Genomic DNA, 24652 nt, shown 5'->3' with positions numbered 1-24652 from the left:
CAGGCTCCCCGCTGAGCAAGGAGCCCAATTTGGGGCTCAATCCCAGTACCCTGGGATTATGACCTAAACTGAAGGCAGACGCCTAACCGACTGAGCCACTCAGGCATCCTGGAACGGATTTAAAAGAAAAAAAAAAAAAAAACCAGAGAAAAAAAGACCTAAGCTGAGATCAAGAGTTGGACACTTAACTGACTGAGCCACTCAGGCATCCCTTGTTTTCCAATTATAAAATACCTTTTAGCTTCAGAATACACCTAGCCTACTGTTCCCAGATAAATGAAAATGTACTGCAGGGTTCTTAACCTGGGATTCATGCAGAGTTTTAATGAGATCTATGAGCAGATTATATACAACGACAGAACTACAACTATTTACACGCAATATTTCTAAGATTATATAAGGCATCTGTACAAATTTCTCTGGGGAAGGGTTCATTGTTTTCATTTAATGTTTGAAGGGGCTCCACGATCCAAAAAGGTTAAGAACCACGGCCCTGATGTTTTCTATAGACAATAAAGTTAACAGAGAAGCACATCCGCACAGATGGACTTTCAAATCTCATCTACTGGAGCTTTCATTCAACTTGACCATGCAGCTTAAGATGCTGATGCCCATGAACAGACGTTTCCTCTTACGACACTACGGAGAACGTGTGAACAGAGAGCCCACCTTTAGCAGCTTCGCTTTCATCGTGGATGTGATGGTTGTAGGGTTGATAAACTGGAAGGAAGGGGCAGCGTTGTTGGGGTACTGTGCGGGGAATTTCACCAGCATCTTGACACGGTGGCTGCTGCAGTGCACAGACACCGTGCAGCTCCTGTCCGCCGCATCCATCTACAGGCAACAAAGGAGCAACAGCTTAGGAGAGGAACCATCGGGCATCTCCGGACACTAATACATTTAAACAAGCTGACTGCAAGCTCGAGGTTCCCGGGACCGGGGTGAAGGGAGACTTTCCAGAGACAAACCAATTTGGAAGACTGAGACAACTTGTGTTGAAGACAGATTTTTAATTTTGGCACTGATTTAATAAGTTCAAAGTATTGTGACTTAAAAAAGCTTCAGCCTGAAGCTGTGAGGTAGACTGAAACTTGTTATATTTATTTTGAGATGAGAAAAGAGAGCAGGAAGAAGTGAAATACCGGTCTGAGTTAAAAAAGTACTCCTGGGAAAATCCACGGAGACAGCGGATTAGTGGTGCCCAGGTGGGGGTGGGGTGGGCCCCCCCAGCAATGGGCCGTGAATGGGTATAGGACTTTTTAGGGATGATGAAATGATGAAAATGCTGTGGAATTAGTGGTGATAATGGCAGAGCTCTGTGACTATTCTATGAACCACCAAATTATACACTTTAGAAGGGCAAACTTCATAGTTACGTGAATTACATCTCAGTACTTTTTAAAAAAGCACTCCTGGAAAAGGAATCAAGACCTCCTTCTTAAACTAGAATCACTTGGCTATCCACACCAGTCTTACCTGTTCTCAACAGAGGGGTATGATCTGAATTGATACAGATAATCAATTAATCAAAGAATCCTTTCTCTCTCTTGATTTCTCACACTGCCATCCGGAGAAGGCAGCTGGAGTAGAGCAAAGAAAGGCGCATACATGGGAAATCTGGAGACAGATTCAAATAGCTGTTGACTTCCTACAAGTCATGACATCTCTTAGTGTCAGCTTCTCCTCTGTGAAGTAGGGATAAAAGCATGTATTGCAGAGTTGTTTTAAAGGCCAAAACAGGGGCCCCTGGGTGGTTCAACAGGTTAAGCATCCAATTCTTGACTGCAGCTCAGGTCATAAGCTCAGGGGTGTGAGATGGAGCCCCGTCTTGGATTACATCCTGGGCATGGAGCCTGCTTGGGATTCTCTCTGTCCCTCTGCCGCACGCCCACCCCCAAAAAGGCCAAAGGAGATAATTATGCATACACACATATCCATACCTGTTAGTTGAATCTGGGCAAAAAAAGAACAAATCAAGCTTCAAAACTCAGACTCAGTTTTCTGAAGGAAAGCATTTCAGTATCTCCCCAAAAGGAAGAGAGTAAACGTTTTCATGTGTTAAATGAACAAAGAGGTTTGACGACCTTCTTACTATGAATCTAAGTCATTAAGAAAATGGCCAGTTTTAAGGGAGGGCAGTACAGCAGAGCACAAAGAACCTGGGGGCTGGGGGGTGGAGGGCTGGGGGTCAGGATATCTGGCTTTCAAACTCAGCTCTGCCACTAACTCTACCAGTAACCTTTGCCAAAGCACTAAGCCTTCCTGGCTCTAAGTAACTTGACACAAAGTGGTAAAACGAGGTGTTGGGAGCAGCTAGGAGGATTTCAACACACATGAGCATCAGCTTACTCCTCGGTTCATCTGACGAGAAAATACTACGGTGAGGCTATAATTTGCATTTGCAAAACATCTATTTCTCTAGAAAACCTAGGAAATAAAAAAGCCAGCAGAGGGGCACCTGGGTGGCTCAGTGGGTTAAAGCCTCTGCCTTTGGCTCAGGTCATGATCCCAGGGTCCTGGGATCGAGCCCCGCATCGGGCTCTCTGCTCATCAGGGAGCCTGCTTCTTCCTCTCTCTCTGCCTGCCTCTCCACCTACTTGTGATCTCTGCCTGTCAAATAAATAAATAAAAATCTTAAAAAAAAAAAAAAAAGCCAGCAGAGAGGTTCACTTGTTGGAGCAGCAAAGCTCTCTGCTAGCCGAAATGAGAGCTGGAGGAGTCCCTTGGCCCACCAACGGCCACCCGCCAGCAGGGGAGCGAGGTGGTGAGCCAGTGAGCACCTCCACATTGACGTTCCGGATCTGCACGTTGATCAGGGAGAACTCCTGCTGCAGAGTCTGCGGGAGCCCCGGCTGCTCCGATTTCTTCTCTTCCAGGATACTGCTCGGGGGGTCTTCCTTTAAGACTGGCAAGGGAGAGAGGTTCTTCAGTTTTTGGCAGACACTTTTGAAAACGGGTCCGAGGGCCGTTCTAGGTATGTGCTGAAACTCTGAGATGCACAGGGGGTACGTCACCTGAAACACCCATCTGGCCAATTACCTTCCTCCTCCCCGTGGCTCAGGTTGTGCTGGTGATCTGTATCTTGAACGTGCAGGGTCTTCTCTGGTTCCGGCAGAAGAGAAATGCTCTCAATGAACTCATCGACACCATCTAGTATGTCATTTGCACAAAGCTGCAACAAAGGGTAGAAGATCTAGGTCCACAGAAATCAATGGAAACGATCTCCATGTCTGGTTAGGGTTCTGACTTAAAAATGGGAAGCACAAAGGCTAAAGGTGTCAGCCAAAAACTGATCAAAATAGGCTTTACCCATTACCAAATCTCCCTTGTTAAATACACAGGAGATGAGAGTTTCAGCTACCCTGGAAATTTTTCTTCCTGTTCCGAGTTTATGCAAGCCTCAGAAAACATTATTTTAAATTCCAAGCCTTTATTGAGTTGTTCGGCTAACCCAAGACCAAAAATGAACAAATGGTACTTTCTAGAAAAAATATATTTGAAAGGCAGTAAGGTGAGGATATTGGACCCAAACACGCAAGAGTGACTTTGTACTGAGCAGTGCTGCAGATTTTATTTTTAAGATTGAAGGACTGATGGATCGGCTGATTTTTAAGTAATTACTACAGCTCACGTGAGGCTCGAACTCACAATCCTGAAATCAAGAGCTGCATGTGTTCTGGGGTGCCTGGGTGGCTCAGTCGGTTGGGTGTCTGACTCTTGGTTTTAGCTCAGGTCATGATCTCGGGATCATGGGATCGAGGCCCACATCAGGCTCCACACTCAGCCAGGAGTTGGCGTGTCCCTCTCCTTCCCCCTCTGCTCTTCCCCAGACAGGTGATCTCTCTAATTAATTAATTAATTAATTTTTTAAAATCTTAAAAAAAACAAAAAACAAAAACAAAGAGAGAGAGAGTTGCATGTTCTCGTTCCCAGGTTTTGGCACCAAAAAAAGGAGCTGCCTCTTCTACCAACTGAGCCAGCCAGGCACCCCCACGCGGGAGGCCACATGAGGATACACAGTTCCTGCCTGTAAGGCACGTCGCTACGGAATGGAAAAACCGTGTTGAGGCACAGCACAGCCAGGGCCACGGCAGTTCACACCAGGTACCAACCACTGTGCTTCACGTAAGAAACAGGTATCATTTAATAGGGGCAAAAATTGAAAAGGGCTTCACAGGACAGGTGCTGCAGGTGGACGTTAAGGGCTCTGAACACTGCAGGTGAGGTCAGACATCCCAGTTCAGTTAGAAGAAGAGAAAGAAATGAAGCCCACAGGCCGTCTGCTCGGTAGGCTGCCCACACTCTCATGCCGGGACCAGAGAAAAGGCGGTCAGAGGCTCTTGACGCTTAAAAGTGCCCAACGCTGGAGTTGGCTCTTGAAGCCCTGAAAGCCTCAGTGTGGCCTCCATACACCACTCGGCCAACAGCAAGTGTTAGTGAATGTCTCTCACACGTCCTCTGACTCCAAGGACTCAGGCCTGTACTTTCTGTAAGTTGTAAGCACACCCAGGCGCGCTCCTCCATAACAGCGCGGAGTACGTACCCTCTGCATCTGGGAATCCACCCGCCACATCCTCAAGGTCTGATCCCGTGACCACGTAACCAGCTGGTAGTCCTTGGACCCTAGAAATCACCAAGTAAGAATCCTGCAATTTTTTTTTTTTAATTCGACATCACTTTTGCTACAGGTTCCGATGGGGTGAGACTCCTTCACCCACCCAGTCAACAAAGACTTGCTGACCCTCTTCTACATGCCGGGCACTGCTCCAAGTGCTAGAACAAGCAGGACTGTTCCAGTGTCTGTCTTTACAGATCTCACAATCCAGCGGTGGCAAGAGAAGAATGGATAAATACATAATAAAATGTGTGGTAGGGACAGTGTTATTAAAAAAAAAGAAGAAGAAGAAGAAGAAGAAACAACAACCAGGATAAGAGAACTGATGGCGAAGCTATTTTTAGACAGGCCTCCCTGAGGAAGTCACATTTGAGCAGAAACTTAAATGAAGTGAAATGATATCTGGCAGCCCAGCAGGTGAAGAGGGACGCTGGGATTTAACGTCACATTGAACTTTCGCCTCCACAAATGTTCCTCCTTTTATACGCTCCAGAGGAGCTGAGCGTGAATATGATTTTTTGTGAAATGAATTGCTTTAAATGCATAATGGAATCTTACCACTGAAAAGAATTCTTTGGTAAAGAGAAGCACCTCTTTATGAAATGGATAATCGATCTTGAGTGTTCTTAACTGACTGAGTTATATTTTCACATGTCACATCTGGTCAGAGGGAAATTATTCCAAAATCGTTTAGGGAGCTTCATGAAAAGATCGGGGCACTTCGGAGTAATTAGGTCATATCTAGAATCTCCTTTATGGCCATCCTTAGAGAGCAAAGAATTTAGAAGAGTTTAGAATTGAATTTCATCCAATTCCTTCATTTTACAGGTGGGAAAATGGAGGTCACAGAGAACATGACGGGTCCGAGCTAAAAGGGGAGGTAAGCGACAGAAGTTCCTTCTCTGTGTCACTGCCCTCAATCGGGCTTCACTCCCTCAGCGTGTTACCGTATCCTTGTGTGTGCCTAACAGGACACAAGTCTTCTGAACAGCTGCCTGCCAGGAGTCCCCCGGCCGTGCAGACTCAGGTTTACATCAGCAATCGTCTGCCTCCACATCTGGCTCCTTTTCGTGTCCCTGATTGTGGAGAAAAGTTATTCCTAATTCCGTTCTAATCCCGACCCCTCTACCAGTGCCTCCACCCCCATTCCCTCTCACCCTCACAAGGCCCTAGCTTTCCCACATACCCACTCTCTTGCATCCTCTCCTCACCCTCAGAGGGAGAAGGCAGAGGCTCTAAGATCAATTCAGTCTGCTTCTTGCCTGTGAAGGGAACTTCAATCACAAAACCAGTTCCTGCTGCCTCTGTCCACGCTGCCTTACAATTTGGCCTCTATCTTCAGTCTGCTTCTGGAACTCGTCTCCTAATGATCGCATCGCTTCCTAGTTGTACAATTAAGGGCTTTTCTCTTATTCTACAAGGTGATTCTTCAGCAACATCTGAAACAGTGACTGGTGCTTCCTTCGTGGAGCACCCTTGCCCCTTGGCCAGGACACCCCGCTTCTCCTGATAGCTCTCTAGGAGCTCCTGCACCACAGTGAAAACCCAAGTCAAAGCTTGAGATAACCCAGTAAAAACTAAGACATGGCAGTAAAATAAAACGAAGTGGCAACGGTTGAAAAAGAAGTAAAATACAAGAAACGTGTGGGGGGATTACATTTACGAAAGGTCCAACAAGTGAGCTGAAGCCATTTCAGGGGCTGCGTAAACGGGTGGTAAACAATAAAAATAAGAACAGCAATCACTCTCATAAATAGAAGGACAGTGTTTCCTTCCCGGGAAGGGACAGGACTGTGGTCCGAGGCTTGAGCAATGTTCGCTTTCTAGACCATGTTGGTAGTTACACAGCTTTTCTCTTCCAAATTTGTAAGACTGTACAGGTTTTATGCAACTTTCTAGACAGATGATATACTTTGCAAGAAAAAGGAGTTTGAAGAAATACCTGTAACTTGCACTCAGAATCTCACTACTGACTAGATAGTCTCAATTTACACAATTCACCTTGCCAGCTTACAGATGATAGATAACTGAAAGCGGGTTGCTAGAAACTTTTCATTTCAAGCCAAAACTACAGGCCAACCTCTCCCTGCCAGACCACAAGAAACGACATCATCTCTTTACTACGGCAAAAAGCAAGAGACGAAGATGAAAGCCAAAGTTATGCATGCAAATTGATGGGATTAAGACCAAGCAGCCTCATGTTTCTAGAAGCAGGGATATTCGGGAAATAAAGATAAGAAAATTAAGAGGATGACCAAAAGAGTCTCTTCAAAAACTATCCTGGAAGAGAGGCTCATGAAGGTCAAGAAGCCGGGATAAGCTGAGTGCTCTAATCCCAGGTCTACCCAAGACCCTTCCTGGGACTCTGGAGAGGTCACATCACTCCACTGCTTGGTTTTCCTTCTTTAATACAGAAAGACCAAGAAATATGCTTCTGTTCCCTAAAACCTTTAGATATCGTGACAATAAGATCTCAGGAGAAGAGAAGCTGCTACTAAGTTTGCATGAATTGGTGGAGAAGTGAAGGCCAAGGGCTTCTGACTCCATTACACTTGACCTTGCACTGGTCAGGGCTGGCTAGACGAAGCTGCAATAACGAACAATGCCCAAATCTCAGGGGCTTAAAGCAAGGACACCTTGCTCACGGATGCAGCTCCAGCTGGAGTTCTGCCAGCTGTGGTGGCCGCAGCAAAGACAGCGTATAATTGTACAATGGCTGCTAATGCTTCAACCCAGAAGAGATCGCATCCCTCTCTTTATGTCTCATGATCAAAGCAAGCCATGTGGCCAAACCCATCTTCAAGGAGATGCAAGATAAAACACCACTATGTGTTGTGAAGGGAACTAGGAACACGTGGTAGGCGGGGTCCTGATGGCGACCTCAGGTCTCCTTCCTCCCCAGAGTGGCAAGGAGCGAACATCAGACTTCTGAGGACTGTGACCCCAGAGTTTTTCAGCCCTAGAGATGATCCAAAAGCAAGTCTATCCATCTCTTACAGATCTCTTCCGTGCAGGTGAGAGACGGCACTGAACCTACAAGAAGCGGCACTAGCTTGGGACAGAAGCCACAGGCACACCCCTTTTCTCATCTACAGTGAATGGTGGCAGTCCCCCTGACTCTCCCATTCCTCAAGCCCAGTGCTGAGGGGTCTACGTCCTCCACACTGGCCCACACAGCCAATCCCACTGGAGCTGCTGTAGAACAGGGCTCAGAAGGAAATCAGGCCCCCACTCACCCTCCTTCTGCTTCCTCCACTGGAACTCCAGCACCACGTCATCGTGCCCCACAAAGGTATGGACGGGGGTGTTCAAGTCAAAGACGTTCCACAAAAGAAGGCTGTTTTCCCTCCGAAGCTGAGGGACCATCACAGTCACCAATCCATTGCTGAAAGGCTATGGCAGGAAAGGGAAAAGCAGGGAATTATTCCAGGGAGAGTCAGCTGAATCTTGAATTACCAAGGCTGGAATGCTTTCCTAACTAACATAAATGAGATGACGGAGGGCCCCAACCCATCTGGGGAAACGTTTTCCAAATACCGTAAGTTAACCATCCTTCCACTTTTCTTTTGCATTTATTCTACTTTTTCCTGTGCATGGAAGGGACCGCAGCGAGTAAAAAAATAAAGCTAAGCCAAATACTTGGAGAACTTGAAATTCTAAAATAAGCAAACGGCTCTGACTGCTGCACACCAGAACACACTGTTTCACATCCAGAGTGAGTATGCAAGACACGCTGGGGAAAACCCCAGAGCAGCGGGCAGGATTCTTGCCATGTGGAAACGCACCAGCAGCACGACAGCCACACAAAGCATCACCTTCCCACGCCCCGCCCCCCAAACCACAGCTATTCAGAGGGAAACACTCCAATCTCAGGACTGGCATGCTTTACCTATCGACACCTCATCAGCTAAGTAGCAAAGGGGCCCACTGGGTAAATAATCAGACTCTGTTCTTGAAGGAATAAACTACAGTCACCTAAAAGCACATTTATCTTCACTTTCCCTCCTGGCAGTACTCCTGGACTTCTCTGTTTATTTTTTAAAGTAAACATATTAATCCAGAGAACTATTTCAATTCATAAGAACAATGTCTGGTTTCTTGACAAGCACTCCCAGATGCAAAAGCCACTTAATACCTAAATTATCTTCTATGTTCCACAGCGCGTCGGAGTGACAGCCTAACACATAAAGGCAGCTTTATTCATCTCTGTGCGCTCCCTTTGAAGTTGACAATGAAGAAAATATATTATCTCTGATCAGAAGCTATCAATGTGGCAATGGAAAAACTGCTGAAAGACTAATAGCTTTATTCTGCAGCATTTTATGGTTTATAAAGCATTTTCACATACCATTTCTCAAAAGGAAAGGCATATTGTACATGTGCTAAATGCCACTGAATTGCATACTTTAAAATGGTAAATTTTATCACAATAATAAAAAGGAAGGCCTGGTAAAAATTATTATTCAGATGCTACAGAAAAGGAAACTATCGCTCAAAAGCATCCAGCAGCTTGCCCAAGGCCACACAAAGATTAAATGGCTCACTGCAAATACAGAAACAATCTAAGTGATCTAAGTGCCCATCAATGGATGAATAAAGGGGCGCCTGGGTGGCTCAGTCACTTCCAGTTCGAAGATGAGCAAGTTCAGGGGATCGAATACACAGCCTGGGGATGACTGTTAATAACACTCTATTATATTCTTGGAAGTTGCTAAGAGAGTATATGTTAAATGTTCTCAATACAAAAAAGAAATGGCAATTATGTGATGTGACAGAGGTATTAGCCAACCCTCGGGTACTAACAGTCTTGCAATATCAAATCCATGGGGGTATACCTTGAACTTGTGCAATGCTACAGGTCAATTACATCTCAATAAATGTTGGGAAAAAATTAAAAGGCACCAATGGGCCCAAAACTCAGGTCTTCTGAATCTAAGCCAGATTTCTTTCTACCATGGTCCACTGACTGCAAGCCCCAAACCCTGTGGCCCCGTCTTCCCCGCTTTCCCTGCCAGTAGTGACGACCTTCACGTGGCCTGGGCTCCCAGGCTATGGTCAGCAACTCTTGCACAGGTTCTTCCCCAACATTTCAAGGACAAGTTTTTAAATACATACCAGCTTTTATGCCGCCATTACTGCCTTTGTCCCACCCCCCAGCCAAGACAGAAAGAGAAACTGCCTCACAAAGAAAATAAGAGAAAAGGGTCCTTGACCCCCATGTCTAGACACTAAGGGGAAGCTCCCCAGCAGGATGTGGGGTGTCCCACTCACAGTGTATCTGGCCTTCCAGACAGGCACCTGGCAAGGGAGAATACTGAGGTATTTCCGAGGCTGGCGGTAATCCCAGAACTAGAAGAAAGAAAACAGGGTAATTTGTTAAACAAATGCCATTAAAAAACCCAACAACTGGGGTGCCTGGGTGGCTCAGTGGGTTAAGCCTCTGCCTTCGGCTCAGGTCGTGATCCCAGGGTCCTGGGATCGAGCCCCATATCGGGCTCTCTGCTCAGCAGAGAGCCTGCTTCCCCATCTCTCTCTGCCTGCTTCTCTACCTATTTGTGACCTCTGTCTGTCAAATAAATAAATAAAAATCTTACAAAAAAAAAACAACCAACAATTGAAATAAGCACAGCCTGCAGACGCTCCACTCTCTGTCCTCGGTGTGTTCCCAGCAGCACTGCCAGCCAAGAGAGCAGGGCAGACAGACAAACCTTTCCCATATATCAACATTACAGGAGAATTTCCCAACATCACCAGGACCAGCCCTCGGGGCCGATCATCAGCTTCCGTCTGCCTATTAAACAGGCCTAGAGGTGAAAGGTCAGAGTGACAAGCTTTCCCCTATGTCACTTTTATACCATGCAGGGCAAAGTAAGAACTAATGACAGGCAATGTGCTAACTACTTACTGCATTCCAGACCAAGCTGAGAGCTTTAGGTTTTGTTATCCCATTTAATCTTTGCAACAACCAAATTAAGGGTGTCATTCAGTTCTTTCTCAAGTGTAGAAGCTAAATGATGAAACAATCCAGCTTGCCCAAGGTCCCACAGGGAAGAGGTGGCTGTTTGGACACCAACGCACTCACATACACTATCACCCACTCCGCCACTGACCATGCAGAACTCGAGACTGCGAAATGCACAGAGGTGAGCCAGACACACTCCACCTTAGGGATGCCTGCGCTTTCAATGAAGGGACACAACTATACTTGGAGCCTGAGCCTCGGTTGTGAAGCAGGAAACCGTAGAGGCAGGAGAACCAAGACTGCAACTCTGCGCTATTCCAGTATTAAGAAATTATTATCAAAAATAGATGACAGTTTGGCAGCTTCTTAAAAAGTTAAACACGCATATGCCATTGACCCATTGACCCATAGGCCATTGATCCCAACTCCTAACTATTTGTCCTGGAAAAGTGAAAAGTTCCATTCGCAGGAAAATCTATCTGTGAATGTTTACAGCAGCTCTATTCACAATCATCAAAAACTGCTGACAGCCCAGTCAATGTTCTTCAATGGGGCAACAGATGATCAACGTAGTATGTCCATACAGTGGATTACCACTCGCCAACTAAAAATATATGATCTATCGATTCTTAAAGTACCTTGGATGAATCTTGAAGGTGATATCCTGAATGGAAGAAACCAACCCAAATAGTACATACTGAATCATTCCATTTAAATGATCTTCTCAAAACGACAAAACTACAGTGATGGGATTGCCTGGGTGGCTCAGTGGGTTAAGCCTCTGCCTTCAGCTCAGGTCATGATCTCAGGGTCCTGGGATCGAGCCCCGCACTGGGCTCTCTGCTCAGCGGGGAGCCTGCTTCCCCCTCTCTCTCTGCCTGCTGCTCTGCCTACTTGTGATCTCTCTCTGTCAAATAAATAAATAAAATCTTAAAAAAAAAAAAAAAGGACGTTTCCAGATTTAAATATGCTCGACTAGTGAGCATTATAACATATAATAACAACATATAATGATGGACAAGTTAGAGGACCCTGGGGATTGAACCGAGTCCTCACTCATTTCATAACCTGATCTTACTCTCAAAAGAACCACTGTCAGTCTTACGAAATGATGATATGCTGCATGTGAATGGCTTCAGTCTATTTCATCTGACAGACTGGTTAGTAAAAGTACCAGAGCAGCCATGCCGTCCTCTTGCCCATAGGTGATTTTTGCTTTTTTCTTACTTGCCAGGAGGCCCTTGCTACAAGTTACAGATCAGAAAGGAAGGCTTCTGAAGAAATATCAGAAGAGCCTCAGGCAAGAAAGAACCAGGTTTCTCAACAGCCTTGTGGGTACAGGACTCTCAGTAAGGCTGACCTTGTTGACCCAGAGGCAGACACACATCTGTCAGGATGGACCAAGGATCTGTGTCTGGATTTCCAGGGCTGCTCCTCTAGAAGAAGGGAATATCACAAATTTGACAGCTTAGCCCAGGATCGGGACAAAAATAATCATTAAACTGGTATGAAGTCATCTCATTGTGGTTAATGTTCTATTTTTAACAGCCAGATAAGAAAAATCCTTTTCTTTCTTCTCGATCTAGCTCTAACCCTCAATTCAACAGTTTCACAGTTTAACAATTTATAAACTCAGGTGAAACATTCAGTGGTATCTTGTTCTGGTGTACCCCTTCAATTCAGAAAACAAAAATATAATAAAAATGTGTTACTACAGGGGCGCTTGGGTGGCTCAGTGGGTTAAAGCTTCTGCCTTCAGCTCAGGTCATGATCCCAGGGTCCTGGGATCGAGCCCCGAATCAGGCTTTCTGCTCAGCAGGGAGCCTGCTTCCTCCTCTCTCTCTCTCTGCCTGCCTCTCTGCCTACTTGTTTGACAGATAGAGATATCTGTCTCATATCTAGACTTATTTGACAGATAGAGATATCTGTCAAATAAATAAATAAAATCTTAAAAAAAAGATTATGTAGGAAAAAATGACATATTGATACTAACATACAAATTACTAATAAATATGGTTGAATATTATGCAAGTAGCTCTGATACGGCTTCAATTACAATTATGCTATTTATATACATTCAACAGAAACGCCTCCCTTCCACCAGGATATGGTGAAATGAATTAAATATGTCAAAAGTCTCATTTAATTCCTAAGCTCTGCCTACAAGTAAGGAACAAGGACTGAGTCTCACATGTGGAAACTGACCTGTTGCCTGCTTCAATACCCACGGAATCCAGCCTACAGGTAGTAAAGATGTCGCTGAACAGGACAAACTTGAGGAAAGAGGAGGAGGGAAATTGGATGGTTTCTGGGTTCTGAACTTGGGTGACAAGGTGCCAAAAATCCAAGCCCCAAATAAACAAACAAAAAAACCCATTCCAGCACATAAAAGTAAATGACAACCCTAAGGGATTTACAAACCTCAAGACAGAAGTTAACTTTTCAGGCCTCGGTGTTATGGTTCTAGTTTTGCTCACCATACCATAAAATGACATTGTCTGTGTGCCCATGTAAACAAATCATTATGTTAATGATGCTGAATCAGAAAATTGCTAAGCCAACTAGTGTGGTCAAATCTCTGTCCTTCCAGACAGAGACCTGACCACAAGGAGGGCCTGTGGAATAAGGCTGGCCCTGTGCCCTGCATCCTTCTAAACACATCAGTCGAGATAGGAAAAACAAACAAGAAATGCTGCACTCTGAGATGAACCAAAAATAATAGGGTTACAGAAACACATAAAAACCCTAGAGCATTTCCTGTAAGTGAGAGAGACTCTCTGTCAACTCTGTCCCTGACTTTTTTTTTTAAGATTTTTATTTCTTTATTTGACAGAGAGAGATCACAAGTAGGCAGAAAGGCAGGCAGAGAGGGGGAAGCAGGCTCCCAGCCGAGTGGAGAGTCCAGATGTGGGGCTCAATCCCAGGACCCTGACATCATGACTTGAGCTGAAGGCAGAGGCTTAACCCACTGAGCCAGGTGCCCCTGTCCCTGACTTTTGCAGTGCTGCTGGCTGAAGATGTCCTAACTTTTGTGGATGGGATAATCATATTCGAAGAGTGCTGGTTTTTCATCCCAGGGAAACTAGTCAGAAACTTGGTAACCTTAACAAATTTGTTAACCTTAACCTTATCAGCTTTTCTCCTTTATGATGTATCTGGTTTGGTTTAGTGTGGTGGTGGTGGGTTTTTTTTTCCCCTGAAATCTGATTTCCTGGCAACTTCTTGGCAAATAAACTTCTCCTTTCTAAGTGGTTTAGTCTCCGACTTCCTTTCACAAAGGGAAAGAAGAAAACGTTCCAAGCAGATCCCAGAAACCCTATCAGAGATATGCTACTCTCCGTTCCTACTGGCCCACACGACCAGGCTTACCCGCCCAGAACCCCTACAGCACACACACACTGTGCTTGGTGTAGCTTTCCTTCCAAACCAGGTGCTGCTTCAAAATCTAATGCTTCCTGCACGCAGCACCCCTAGCTGTCCCCAAGGGTCACTCACCTTGACAGAGTTGTCCTGACTGGAGGTAGCAAGAATGTGCTCAATGTCTGGGTGCCAGTCCAGGCCATGGATCTTGGAGAGGTGTGCTGCGAGATACTCCACTGCCGTGCTGGGTTTCTACGACAGGATGGGCACAGAGTGTTGTCAATTTATAAAGAGCTCCCTGAGTGTCTACCATAAAATGGTCTGCTGGGGGCTGGGTGGGGACACAGAAACACTACCCAATACTGTCTCTATCCTTAAGAAACTCCACTTTATTTTGTTTAAAACAAACAAAACAGAAAAAGCCTTCTCCAACCCTCCTTCATACATGCTCTGTATTCAGGCCTGTGAACCTCATTTCTTTCCGCTCCAGCCCCAGTCACGGCTTTCATGAAGGATACCAGGTAGTGGGAGCTCTTTCGCTGACTGGTGGAGTCTGCAATCACCGCTCCCTTCCTCGCTATCACCCAAGGAGAGGGGCTGTGATGTCCAGACAGACTCAACCTCGCGACCGGAGGGAAAACCACCAATCTTAAAGTAATCGCGCACCAAGACCCCTCAAAGAGAATGAACACACATCACAGAAGATAACTCTTTATGATTAATAAGCTTATATAAAATAAGCAAACTCAGGAGGAAACCTCAGAAATACATGTTAAAGTCAGATTTTATTAAACTATCAAATTAGAAGATACTTGTAAATAATACTCGACGCTGGCAAGGCTCCCTTTGTCACTGCTGGTGTTTATACAAAATAGTACAACCTTTCGGCAAAAACCTTTGACAATTTTTACCAAGCAACTTAAGATTTTCCTTTCCTAGGAGAATATTCCAATTTCACAAAAAGCTTTAGATAACTAAAGATGTTCATCTTGGTGATACTGGGAATACCAGAAAGCTAGAAGCAACACAAACAGTACATGAGGAATAATTAAATTTTAGATCAACTACGGTACAGCTATCCAACATAGTATGGCAGAGAGACTAAATGTTAGACACAGGGATTATAGGACAGGGAAAATGCTATTAAATGGAAAAAGTAAGTATGACCATGTATGTAACAGGATAAACCATGTTTTTTAAAAAGCACAAAAAAACACACCAAAATGCTAGCATTTGTTTTTGGGGAATGGGCCTATGAATGTTTTTTATTTTCTCTTCTACAGTTTCTACAAAGAGCATGTATTACTTCTATAATCAGTGCTGGTCTGTGAGGTTAAGAGCAGTCTTCAGAGCCAGCCTCCCTGAGTTCAAATCCCAACAACAAACAGGCCTCAGTTTACTCATCTATAGAATGGGGATAAAGACAGTACTTACTTTAAAGGCTAGTTATAAAGCAAGTTCTTAGGACAATGCCTGTGCATAAAAAACATGCAGTAAATGTTACGACTATTCATCTTTGGGGTTTTTGAATGAAATCCAACATTGCCACCGATACTGTACTTTTTTAAGCCTCTGACGCCTGGTGCCAAGAGTGCTACTTCGATACTGGGAAGTGCCAGAGAAGTAAAAATATGACCTACGAGTTTTACAACCCATCTGAGCAAAAGTCCCAAGTATTAATTATGGGTGGCAGGGGGAGTTAAAATCCTTTAAACAAAACAGATAAAACTGCTGAGGGAAGTCAGGATTCTCAGTAGATCGACAGGAACAGTCTGGCCGTCTCTTTCTGGAAGATCAGGAACACTACTAGTTTCTCAACTTCTAGTTCAGAAGACAAATACTGACAGGGATTCCAAGGGCAAACTACCAAATGGTTCATATTGCGGATGGCCTGAAAACAGTCTAAAGCAAGTCTGTACGCACTGCAAACCAACCAAATGTTTTATTTAAACCATTTACATATTTAAACACTATACTAGTGATGAAAGGAACAAAACCAATCAACACTTTAGGGAATCAAGAGAGGGGAGAATGGCTAATACGAGACCGCACTAAGGGACAGGGACAAAAACTAACACACAGAAGACGTACCCAACCAACCCTTATGTACAAAATCACCTTCTCACCCAGGAGCCATGGAAGGCAGAGGGCTTCGGCCAGCACAAGCTTCCCTACCAAGCTGTAGCACCCACTTCACCCGACCCCCCATCTGCTTCATTTCCTTCTCCTCTGCCCAACCGTCTGACCAACTCCCTGCCACAAGGGAAAGGACAGGGCTGCCAGAAGCCATGCTGGGATGAGACCGCATCCCGGCTGACAGTTTCGGGAAACTACAAGTGGCTGCTTCCCACAGGAGCTGAGAAGCTCTAGCCCCCACTGTCGGAAAGCAGGAAGTGGCATGACACCCACGTCTTACAAAGTCAACTGCCCCGTGCATTATGACCCCATCATCTGGGAGTCGGACACGGGGGAGCATTTTCCCGCATCTCTGTCCTCACTGATGCCAACAAACCAAACTCTCAATAGACTCTCCATGGCGGCAGCCACCCGGGAGCCTGTCCCTCTCCCGTGCCCATCAGTTACATGGGTTGTGCAGGGAGAATATATGCTCTGCGAGCTTCTGTGAGGCTAAGAGGACAGCTGGATGTCTAAGGAAGGATTTGAGCACCCTAAGTCCCTCGCCTTGGTGATTTCTACCAGAAACATCCAGGGTGGAATATGTCCTAGAACAACCAGTTTGCCCTCTGCAATATGGAGCAGGCTGACCTTCTAGAACAGTGTCTGGTCCCCGGGCTTGACCTCCTCAGTGACACACAATCAGTATCTTCATTTTGAAGATCAGGTAACCAAGGCTTGGAGAAGTGTAGTGGCTCAGCTGATAATGTAATTAGGAGGCAGCAAAATGGGGCTCTAACGTAGCAGGCCCAGTTCATTTTCTTAACCACTGATCCTAATACTCTCTATCTTCCTTCAACATGAGTTTTGATCAGGAAGCAAATGTCTTCCAGGACTATGATCTTAAAATGGCAATTTGCCACAGTCCACGGGGCACCCTGGCCTTTCTAGATGAGTCCTGCTACTCACAGCACCATCCTCACACCCCTAGGGAGGGACTAAGGACCAACTGGGGTGGGCGACAAGAGATTACTCACCCGCTTGTCCCATATCCGCACATCCCCGTCATGACTGGTGGCGAGGCAATTAGCATTTTTTTTATTCCATTTGACCTGTGAGGCACCGGCTGCAAAGGAAAATCAGGGGAAGAAAGCGGCTACCCTCAACCCCCCTGGCACCAGAGTAGCGAGCGCTTCCAAGGCGGCTGGATAATGAGGTCCCGCTGAAGGAGAACAGAACCCGTCAAGTGTCTGTGACTGCACCAGCCCCACATTAAAGAGAAAATGAAGCCAAAAAATTAATGAATTAACTCGTCGGAACAGAATCAGAGTCACCTAATTGAGGAAATAATCGCACTCAGGAAAAAACCCTACTGGTGACCTCCGCGCAGAATCAGCAGGGAAGCACGTTTTCTAATGAGCAGCAGCCCAACATGGCGCCATGGCGGGTGGGGGTGGGGGTGGGGGCAAATGACTACTCCTCACACGGTCTGGTCTGTCTCTTCCTCATCCCCATCACCGGGGCCAGCCCAGCTCTCCCACTCAGAAGAGCCTCAGCTCAATGCTGGCTCCCACCTTCTCCCTCCCTCACTCACTCCCCTATTTTGGAGGGCAACCTTGGAGAAACAAAGGTTCCCGAAGCTCAGCTGAAGAATAAGGCCCGGAGTTGCTCAATTCTGCCCTCAGAAGGGTGTGTGCACCTGCCCCCTCCTGCGCTTCCCTTTCCATCAGCGGCTGCACATGACCCCCGGCCCTGGATTCAGTCAGAGAACGGGAATACCCCCCCACACTGTGAACTGAGTCCTTTCCCCACTCTACCAACACAAAGAGGTAACAACAGTAAGAAGGGAGCTATCTGAGAGGAGGCATTAGCGTAAGATGCCAGACGGGCTGAGACCTGTGAAAATTTAGGACGTATCAGCACTGGTAGTCGGCTCTGAAAAATAACCAAGTTCATTCAGTTACACCAGAACAACACAATGGCTCTCCTTCCCATCTCTTCTTGTCCTTGCTCAGGCCACAAGCATTTCCCCCTTTGGGTGGGGTGTTTATTACTGGGGACACTATGGTGCCTGATCCAAGAAGAGTGGGAATGACACAACAAGGACTTAGAATCTAACAGGAAATGGAGTTAAGACCCAGAAGTTATCCTTGCTTGGCTTTGGTTTTTTGTGTTTTTTTGCTTGAGACACAAGGCATCTTAAGTCACCTAGGAATGAACAGTGGAGACCCTTAAAGGAGGAAGCTAGCGTAGGATACCCAGTTTCTTTGCAAGAAAGGGTATCAATTGCAGGAGAAAGTGAGTAGGAAGAGTCTGCCCCATTTCCTCAAGACAGATTACTCGAAGACTTCCAAAAGAAATATACTTTCCCCAGTGTGGAGGGCCATCAGACCATGAGGATTGCCAAAGGGTTCTGGGAACCCCCTGATTCAATCTGTTCTACTAGAGTTGCGACAACAGGGTCAAACAGTTCCCAGACCTTGGGTATTCTCGAACAGAGAATAATCTGGAGTACACACGGGCTCTTACTTACTCCCTACCCCAAAGGCATAAGAAACGCGCTCATGGAGAGATAAAGGACCACGGACTCCAGGGAGCAAAACTGGCCAAGTTTCACCTTCAGGGAATGGTAGATCAAGCAGCTCACCAAATCCACAGCCTCTCATTTGCCTCTTTTCTCCCAAAGCAGCTTTGCTACCACTGAGAAATCTCACTGAGGGGCGCCTGGGTGGCTCAGTGGGTTAAGCCTCTGCCTCCAGCTCAGGTCATGATCCCGGGATCCAGGTATCGATCCCTGCATCGGGCTCTCCGCTCAGTGGCGAGCCTGCTTCTCTCTCTCCCTCTACCACTCCCCCTGCTTGTGCTTTCTCACTCTTGCTCTCTGTGTTGCTTGCTATTGCTCTATTGGAAATAAATAAATGAAATCTTTAAAAAAAAAAAAAAAGTACCAAAAAAATACAAAGGAGCAGGATTTAAGAGACAGATAATGTATATTTTTAATGTATATATTTTAACAAAGATGTCAAAATACAATACTGATGGGACACCTGTGTGGTGCAGTCAATTAAGCCACCAACTCTTGGTTTCGGCTCAGGCCATGATCTTGGGGTTTTGAGATCAAGCCCTGCTTTGGGGTCTGGGCTCAGTGCAGATGTCTGCTTAGATTCTCTCCCTCTTCCCTGTCCCTGCCCCACTCTTTCTCTCTTTCCAAAAATAGATGAATAAATCTTCAAAACACAATGCTGATGACTGGGCTTCATCACTGTAAGATACACTATTTCTGTGCCCAAATTCTACTCTCTGTAAATACCCCACAACAGCCCCAAAGCAGAATTCCAAAAACAATCAGTTCCAACTGATAAAACAGGGGGACCGGGAAGTAATTTCAAAGTTTCAGTACATCCACATTAAATGACAACATGCGAGACACAATCAGCCTCATCTAGATTATGGGGGAACCATAAGACAAACAACCTGGTTTCCTCAATAAATAAACCTTAGGAAAAGAAAAATAAACCAAAAAAGGAGAGGAGGAAGAAACCTACCAATTGCAAAAGATGAGAAATAGATCAACCACTTATAAGTACATTTTTTATTTGGATTCTGACTTAAATAATTTGTAAAATAACAACAACTGAGATTAGGGAAATCTCATACTGCTTAAATATCTGATATTAAAGAGCCACTGTTAACCTTTTTAGGTCTGCTATGATCATATTTTCTTACAGGGTTCTTCTCTTGCATAAATATCACCTACTGAAATATTCATTGAGAAATAATATTACACCCAGGAAATGCTTCAAAAAATTCTTTTTTTTTTTTTTAAAGCAGGCTTCATGCCCAACGTGAGGCTTGAGCTCACAACACTGAGATCAAGACTTAGCTGAGATCAAGAGTCAGACCCTTAACCAAATGAGCCACCCCACCCAGGCACCCCTTCAAAATAACTCCAAAAGAGATGGGAGTTGGGGCTGAGACAGTGGGTAGAGGCAAAGATGAAATAAATAAGACTGGCCCGCCAGTGACCGTTGTTGAAGCTGGATCATAAACATAGAGCAATTTCATCTTCTATTTTCATACGTGTTTGAAATTTTCCACAATAAAAAGTTTAAAAACAAACCATTTTGGCTCCTGTCCTTGAATCCTGAAATGAGGTCTTGACCATGCTTAGCACTCTTGACTCTAACTTCCGAAAGCAACCTAAAACAAGCCCTTTGCCAGGAGGAACCTAAAATCCCACCCGTCTGAGCTGGAGACTGGTGCAGGGGCAGTCCCATGCGAGGAGGGATGGAAGGAATGATCTAAGCCGGGGGAGCATACACTCACCTACAGCAGACAGTGCAACCGTGGGCTTCCTTGTGTCTCTGGAATAGAAAAGTCAGAGATGAAATGCCCAAACCGTATGCTACCACCCTGGTACTTTCTGCCCTCTGCACACAGTTCGCCCTCCCCTTTCAGTGGGAGCTTAGAGTTCAGAGGGAACATGAGGGCCTTAAAAACAAAGGTAAAGGGGCGCCTGGGTGGCTCAGTGGGTTAAAGCCTCTGCCTTTGGTTCAGGTCATGATCCCAGGGTCCTGGGATCAAGCCCCACAACGGGCTCTCTACTCGGCAGGAAGCCTGCTTCCTCCTCTCTCTTTGCCTGCCTTTCTGCCTACTTGTTATCTCTGTCTGTCAAATAAATAAATAAAAATATTTTTTAAAAAACAAAAAACAGGGGCGCCTGGGTGGCTCAGTGGGTTAAGCCGCTGCCTTCGGCTCAGGTCATGATCTCAGGGTCCTGGGATCGAGTCCTGCATCGGGCTCTCTGCTCAGCAGGGAGCCTGTTTCCCTTCCTCTCTCTCTGCCTGCCTCTCTGTCTACTTGTGATCTCTGTCTGTCAAATAAATAAATAAAACATCTTTAAAAAAAAAAAAAAAAAAAAACAAAGGTAAAGAGAGCCCTATCTCCCTTCAGGGACAAACTTTCTCAGCTCCTTCAAATGAGGCTGAAGGTGAATTTCAAATCACATAGTTGGAGCCATAGAAAGCGAACTACATGATTCAGCATGGCCTGCCTGACCCTGACGTAGGGATGGAAGAAGCCAAAAGAATCCCTTCCCGAGGCCATTTCTCCTAGTGGCAACCAAGTGACAGTCATGGAGGCTTAACTCTGCAAGGACCTTCCCGGCAGGACTTCAGAGGTGAAGTAAAAGGTGACTCTCAAATTCCCAGCTGCTAAGAGGAAGCAGCCCAAGGGTCCACCAACAGAGAAATGGATAAACACAATGTGGTCTATACGTACAATGGAATATTATTCAGCCTGAAGACGGAAGGAAGTCCTGTCACAAGCTACAATAGGGACAGCCCTTGAGGACATTAGGTTAAGTGAGATAAGTCCGTCACAAAAAGACAAACACCAAATGATTTCATTTCCACTTACATGAAGTATCTCAAGTAGTCAAAGCCACAGAAACAGAAAGTGGGAAGGTATGGGATGAGTAGTTTTAGCTTTGTAAGATGAGAAGTTCTGGGGATGTGCTGGGCATATACTTTACTGAACCGCACACTTAAAAATGGCAAGGATCTGGGGCGCCTGGGTGGTTCAGTGGGTTAAGCCTCTGCCTTCAGCTCGGGCCATGATCCCAGGGTCCTGGAATCGAGCCCCATGTCGGGCTCTCTGCTCAGCGGGGAGCCTGCTTCCTCCTCTCTCTCTCTCTGCCTGCCTCTCTGCCTACTTGTGATCTTTATCTGTCATATAAATAAATAAAATCTTAAAAAAAAAAAATGGCGAGGATCGGGGCGCCTGGGTGGCTCCATTGGCTGAGCGACTGACCAACTGTTGATTTCAGCTCAGGTCATGATCTCAGGGTCCCAATACAGAGCCTTTCATCAGGCTCTCAGCTGGGTGTGGAGCCTGCTTGAGATTTTCTCTCTTCCTTTTCCCCTCCCCTTGCTCTCTAAATAAATAAGTAAATAAATAAATAAAATCTTTTTTTTTTAAATAATGAAGATGGTAAATTTTATGTTTTGGGTTTTTTGACCACAATTAAAAACCAAACCAACAAAACCAAACCAAACAAAACAAAAACCTACTCCTGGATAGAACGGGAGACTCTCAGAGAGAGACTCCTGGGTTCACTGTAAAGCCAGAGGGCAACTTTACCTCCAAATGGTAACGTGACATGATTGGGCGTCAATCTAGACCTTGGGCATGGATGGCCAATCTGCAGCTGAGGCTTACAATCCAGAAAATCTGAGAAGGAATCATCTGTTCAGTGTCCCTAATCTTTAAATTATGAAAACAAGGGACGCCTGGGTGGCTCAGTTGGTTGGACGACTGCCCTCGGCTCAGGTCATGATCCTGGAGTCCCGGGATCGAGTCCCACATCGGACTCCCAGCTCCATGGGGAGTCTGCTTCTCTCTCTGACCTTCTCCTCATTCATGCTCTCTCTCACTGTCTCTCTCTCAAGTAAATAAATAAAATCTTTTAAATAAATAAATAAATAAATAAATTATGAAAACAAATTATTTCACGTCAGTGAGGAATACACTAACCTTGCCCCGTAGTTCCTAGGGGTTTTGTTTTGGTGTTTGTTTGTTTGTTTATTTTAAAGATTTTATTTATTTATTCGTCAGAGAGAGAGAGAAAGAGCTAGCACAAGCAGGGGGGAGGCAGAGGGAAAGGAGACTTCCCGCTGAGCAGGGAGCCCGATGCAGGACTCGACTCCAGCCCCCTGGGACCATGACCTGAGCTGAAGGCAGAGGCTTAACCGACTGAGCCATCTAGGTGCCCCCTGGGGTTTTGTGTATTTAAGAGCAGCCTCCTTCCATCACTCCCGGATTTTGTGCCCTTCCCCACTCGGTGCTGCCATTAGACCAACTGCTGCTGAGGCACTAACGAGAGAGGGTTACGGGTGAAGTCCGCCACGCACATCCTGAGTCGTGGCTCCCTTTCCCTGGTCTGTCCACCTCTTAGAGTAAATCATCCCAAAGTCCCTGCCAATTGGGAGCAGAGCAGGGGGGTTCCGTCCGGGGGACTCTACGGACTACACCCTCTGGTTAGTCGCAGCTGCTATGGCAAAGGGAACTTTGTTCTACGAAGGGAGAAGAAAAGACGTTTACTAAGAACTTCTGACACGCCAGGCCCCGAGCCGGGTGCTCCTTCACTTGTCACCTCATGAAGAGTAACCCTGAGAGGTGGCTCTCAGTGGCACTTACAGGTGGGCAATGGAAGTTTCGCCAAGAGCAAAGCAGACGTGCCTTAGAGCACTGCCTGCCGTAGCACATGTGTGTCTGTACCCACCAAGCCCCCCCACCGTCACCTGTCACTTCAGTTAAACTTCCACTGGACTTCCAGACACCAGCACCTAATTCCCCGCCAGAGGGATTTCCCTGCTTGCTGAGGCCTGCTTTGCAAATCTCCATGACGGGCCTGAAGTGCCAGGGAAGGGGGGCCCCAGAGTGCAGGCTTCAACCAATGACTGCCAATGGGTAGCACCCCCACTTCCTTAGCTCTTGAGGGCGGGACACCTCCAAGGAGGGAGTTCTGCACTAGCACCTAGCAGCCCCCAGTAGGAGTAAATGCCACCTGTTCACAGGGGTACCTGAAGGATAACACGCCCCTGCCTGGAGCCTTCCTGGTCCTGTCTCTCTTCTCTGTCCCCCACCGGCATTTCTGTCACCTCCTAAACAATGTGCCGGCCACGTGTCCTCATCTCAGGGTCTGCATCCCAGAGAAACCAAACTAAGACCCCTGATCTCTAAAACAAAGATCCCAGATCGTCCCAAAGCCTGGTGGTTTGGCATTTTAATTGTTCTTACTTGATATCCCAAATGTAGATGTAGGTGTCCACGGAGCTGGTAACCAGGAGATCCGGCTCAAACACGGCCCAATCCAAGTCACTGGGAATATGAAATATAAACAGAACAATTCAGAGTCCAGTTCCAAAGTGCCAGCAGACTCAGTTTCTAGTAGTTTCCGAGAGTCACCACTCATGGTCTTCCCTAACATGACTTAAGGCAGCAATCTCCAAACTTCTCCAAACAAGACTTAAGTGAGCTCCAGGGGAAACTTCCAGGCCCTCCCCCCTTGTCATCCTCAGCTATACTATCACCTGCTCCCAAAAAAGAAATGGAGGATTTCAATTTCAAGTGCATGTGCGCGTGCACACACAGCAAAAACACAAAGTAATTTTTGACTTATCATTCTCTAAATCAGGTTCAACCACAGGTACCTTGAGTAAAACCAACACCTCTTAGAGCAGTGGCAAACTGCCACGTTGCCACATAGCTTTCAAGAAGGGCAAGGCCACCCTAACCATGTCCTCCCTCCTAGAAAGGCGGTTCCTGTGCAATTAACACAGGCCAGGGATCCAGCCTTTCCCAGCATTTCCTGGACCAGCTGCCCCACTCCTGTACTCTCTGCTTGCTACCTCCCAGAAGGAGTATTCCCCACCCAGAAATAGTGACCTAAGGATAGGATAGATCAAGGAACACTCCAGAGGCCAAGGCCACAGGCAGGAGGCGGCCATGCAGCTGGGTAATGAACTCTGCTGCAGGAGATCTGTGCCCCAAGCTGCTGAAGAAAGAGCAAAGGGCTGCATCGTGCCTTCTGTACTCCT

At 46.1% G+C, this 24652-nt stretch overlaps 1 protein-coding gene across 2 annotated transcripts in view; it reads right to left on the bottom strand.

Moving 5' to 3' along the window:
* WDR59 (WD repeat domain 59) overlaps positions 1 to 24652 on the bottom strand; it is a 102000-nt gene that overhangs the window by 49767 nt on the left and 27581 nt on the right. For both annotated transcript variants that reach the window (XM_059150845.1, XM_059150846.1), the window contains exons 5-14: positions 23853 to 23933; positions 20379 to 20416; positions 17090 to 17178; positions 14073 to 14189; positions 9887 to 9964; positions 7852 to 8008; positions 4544 to 4623; positions 3040 to 3172; positions 2781 to 2905; positions 670 to 834 (exon numbers count right to left, since the gene is read on the bottom strand). In XM_059150845.1, the coding sequence (XP_059006828.1) occupies positions 670 to 834; positions 2781 to 2905; positions 3040 to 3172; positions 4544 to 4623; positions 7852 to 8008; positions 9887 to 9964; positions 14073 to 14189; positions 17090 to 17178; positions 20379 to 20416; positions 23853 to 23933 (1063 nt within the window). The remainder of the gene's footprint in view (positions 1 to 669; positions 835 to 2780; positions 2906 to 3039; positions 3173 to 4543; positions 4624 to 7851; positions 8009 to 9886; positions 9965 to 14072; positions 14190 to 17089; positions 17179 to 20378; positions 20417 to 23852; positions 23934 to 24652) is intronic.

Source organism: Mustela lutreola, chromosome 16 (assembly GCF_030435805.1).
Source record: "Mustela lutreola isolate mMusLut2 chromosome 16, mMusLut2.pri, whole genome shotgun sequence".
Classification (NCBI taxonomy): Eukaryota; Metazoa; Chordata; class Mammalia; order Carnivora; family Mustelidae; genus Mustela; species Mustela lutreola.
This window is presented reverse-complemented; position numbering and strand designations above follow the sequence as displayed.